The following is a 3,392-nucleotide window of genomic DNA, read 5'->3' as shown; positions in this document are numbered from 1 at the left end:
CCCTGTAGGGCCTGGTGGACAGATCTAGGTCGAACCACACCAGCTTGCTGTCGTAGCTGCCGCAGATGACGTTGTCGCCTGCAGGTATTAGTGAAGGGGGCTGGCGCCCGGCCCACAGCCCAGCGCCACCCCACCCCCGCGGCTGGGCGCGCCCCCTCACCTGCAGGGTGCACGGCCAGGCTAGACACCCACTTGCAGTTCGGGAGCAGCTTCTTGGTGAGCTCCTGGCGCAGCAGGTGGTAGAGGCGGACGCTGCGCTGGGTGGCCACGAGCAGGAAGGGCCGCGTGGGGTGGAAGGCCACCCGCTGCACCTGCCCGTGGCTGCGGCGGAAGGGGCTCTGGCTGCGGCGCCGGCTCAGCTGGTGGATCAGCACCTGGGTGTGGCTCGAGGTGGCCAGCACCACGGCCATGTAGTCCCCACGCCCGTGCCAGGTCACCTGAGTCACCGGCTGCGGGAGAGGTTGGCTGGGCAGGTCTCCCTCGGGCCGCCGGCCCCGCCCCGCCCGCGCCGGCCCCACCCACCTGCTCGTGGCACACGCGCAGCCGCAGGCCGCGCCGCCGCTCCTCCTCCGAGGCCTCCAGCCAGCGGGCAGGCTGCTGGACAGGCTCCTCGGGCGGGGTGAAGGCGCCCAGCAGCTGGTCGGTGCTGCCAGCGGCCAGCCGGTCCCCCAGGGCCGGGTTCAGCAGCAGCACGGTGTCCTCTCTGGGGGTGGGAGCAGGCTCAGCCCCTGGGCACACCCCCGGCCCCCCCCCCTCCCGCGCCCCACTCACACGGCGGCAGCGACCAGGCAGACCGCGGGATGGGGGTTCCAGGCCACGCTCCTCACCACGCCCCCCACAGGCAGGGTCCTCATGCAGCGGGCGGTGGCCACCTCCCAGAGCCGCACGCAGCCGTCGTCGGAGCCTGGGCACAGAGGCGGGCTCAGCGCCTGCGCAGGGAGCTCCCCGCCCCCCCAGGCAGCCGGGGACCCCCACACAGGCCCACCTGAAGCCAGCCACTGGCCCCCGGGTGAGACGCTGAGACAGCGCACGAGGTCGCAGTGGCCCCTGTAGACCTGCGAGGGGACCGTTGTTAGCAGGGGGCCGCCCCCACCCCGGTGCCCCCCTGTGCCCCTCGCCTGTGGCCGCTCACCAGGGCCTGGCACGTGGGGAAGGGCTGCAGGTCCCGCGGCCGCGGCAGCTTGGGGATCAGGTCCTCAGGGTCCACGTTCACCTGCGGCGGGATGTCGGTCAGCGCCCGCCCCGCCACCCCGCCCCCTGCCCGCCCCACACCCCACACACCCGCATCTTGCGCTGCCGTGGGCACAGGTAGAGGTCGAGGCAGCGCTCGAAGCGCTCGTGGACAAAGCGGCCGTAGGCGGGCACGACCCGCAGGCTGGCGAAGCGGCGCGGCAGGAAGTTGCGCTTCCTCTCGGCGGGCTCCTGCTGCTCCCACGCCAGGCGCTGCAAGAGGGCGAGGGGTGAGCGCAGGCGCGCGCCGCCGCCCCGGACCCCCGCCACGCCGGCCCACCTCCTCCTCGCTGGGCAGGTACTCGGGCGGCGGGTTGTAGGACTCGGCGTGGCCAGGCAGCGCCAGCTTGGGCGCCGGCACGTGCATCTTGTGGCGGCCCAGCACGGCGTCGGGGTCCTCCTGGGCCCACAGGTCGTAGAAGCGGGGCGTAGGGTCGCGGGGCTTGCGGGGCTGGATCCAGCCCATCTTGATGGCGTGCACCATGCGGGACACCTGCGCGGGGGGCGGGGTCAGGGCGTGGGGGCCGGGCGCGCTCGCGGGGCGGCGGGCGGGAGGTGCCCACCTTCTCCTTCTCCACCAGCGAGGGGATGAAGCTGCGCTTGTCGGCCGGGCGGTTGGTCACCGGGTGGATCATGAGCTCCCCGCTGAAGAAGTCCACGGCGGGCTGTGGGGGGGCCGAGCACCGGGGGTGGGCCAGGGTGCTGGGGTGCCCGCCCCCGACGGCCTCTGCCATACACCTACCTCATAGGGGTCAAAGTTCACATCCCCAAACTGGCCCCTCTGCAGCCGGTGCACCAGGGCCACCTGCTCGTCGGTCAGCCGCACGTCGTGCCCGGTCATCGGGTCCTGCACCGTGCGCCTGGGGAACCGAGGGCCCGGGAGCCTTCAGCCCCGCCCGCGGCCGTGGCCCCGCCCCGCCCACCCGCCCGCCCCGCCCACCAGTAGTCCGGGTCGTCCATCTTGGCCAGAAACTGGTCCAGCTCGTCGCGGGTGCGCAGGGGCTTGTAGATGCGCCTGCCGTCCAGGTCGTAGCCCACGTGGGGAAAGTCATCGTACCACGCCAGGGGCACGTTGCCCACTGTGTTCCGCACATCCTGGGGGCGGCAGGGTCGCGCGTCAGCACTGGACACCCCCACCGCCCCTTCAAGCTCCGGGGGCACAGGGGCGAGGGCGGAGGGCCAGCTCCGGGCTAGCGGGGCGGCAGCACCCAGGCACCCTCCCTGGGGTCTGACGTGGCAGGGCAACCGGCACAGCCCCCGGCCCCCAGGCGCCGAGGCTGCCCCCTCACATTTTCCACTGAAGCGGTGCCAACCCCAGAGCCTCCCCCCGGATTCCTTGGCCGGGGCTCTGGGCAGCCACAGACAGGGGTGACCTCATCGCCCGCGGGCTCCCTCCCCTGGCAGGGCCTTAGGCAGATGTGGGGAGCTACAGACAGGGACGGAGGGAAGACCCCAGTGAGCCACGCTCGGCCTGACGCGACCACTTCCGTGCCCGGTGGGCGCTGGGGCACCCACAGACCCCGGTGACACCCCCCCCCACACACACACACCGCGGGCAAAGCAGCCACATTCCGGGACACATTCCTGGCGGAGGCCCTGCCAGCCACCACCCTCCCTGCGCCAGCCAGGAGCTGAGGCTGCTGCCCAGGCAAGAGAGCCGGAGAGACAGCAGCGGGCAGCCCCGGCCCCTGGCCACAGCCGCCCTGGCGGTGCGCTGCCCCCACCTGGCCGCTCCAGGCCTGCACCTTCAGCCCCTCCCAGCAGGGCCTCTAACTTTGTGCACCCCCCAGGGGGAGGGGGGCCACCTCCAGGTGCCCCCGCGGGGTTTGGGGGGCTCCTCCTGGGAGCGTGCAGACGGATGGCCCCGAACAGAGGCCACTGCTGGCGCCCGAGCTGCAGCCGGGGCGGGCGGAACAGCGGCAGGTGCAGCCCAGGCCTGGGGGGTCTCTGCGGCTGCACCCGGGGCGCAGGAGTCCCGGGGGCCGCGTGCCCCTTTCCAGCCACCTGGCACAGAGGCTCCCGCGCACATGGGAGGGAGCGGCAGACAGGGTGTGGCCAGGCGCCGGCGGGCAGCTGGGTGCACTTGGTCATGCCAGGGGAGGGCAGGGTCGCGAGTGTGACCCTCGGTGCCCCTTGGGGGAGGGGGCCCGGGCCGGGCCCGG

At 73.6% G+C, this 3,392-nt stretch overlaps 1 protein-coding gene across 1 annotated transcript in view; it reads right to left on the bottom strand.

The window, feature by feature from the left end:
* Positions 1-4: 4 nt before the first annotated feature.
* The window catches only part of BOP1 (block of proliferation 1), a gene marked incomplete at its 3' end in the record, with an annotated part of 9,125 nt that continues 5,737 nt past the window's right edge, over positions 5-3,392 (bottom strand). The window contains exons 4-14 of the mRNA XM_012722864.1: positions 2,171-2,603; positions 1,973-2,090; positions 1,794-1,895; positions 1,511-1,723; positions 1,282-1,443; positions 1,133-1,213; positions 986-1,055; positions 772-904; positions 523-703; positions 161-449; positions 5-78 (exon numbers count right to left, since the gene is read on the bottom strand). Coding sequence (XP_012578318.1) covers positions 5-78; positions 161-449; positions 523-703; positions 772-904; positions 986-1,055; positions 1,133-1,213; positions 1,282-1,443; positions 1,511-1,723; positions 1,794-1,895; positions 1,973-2,090; positions 2,171-2,603 — 1,856 coding nt within the window. The remainder of the gene's footprint in view (positions 79-160; positions 450-522; positions 704-771; positions 905-985; positions 1,056-1,132; positions 1,214-1,281; positions 1,444-1,510; positions 1,724-1,793; positions 1,896-1,972; positions 2,091-2,170; positions 2,604-3,392) is intronic.

Source organism: Condylura cristata, unplaced genomic scaffold (assembly GCF_000260355.1).
Source record: "Condylura cristata isolate star-nosed mole 26May11 unplaced genomic scaffold, ConCri1.0 scaffold00009, whole genome shotgun sequence".
In the NCBI taxonomy this organism is placed as follows: Eukaryota; Metazoa; Chordata; class Mammalia; order Eulipotyphla; family Talpidae; genus Condylura; species Condylura cristata.
This window is presented reverse-complemented; position numbering and strand designations above follow the sequence as displayed.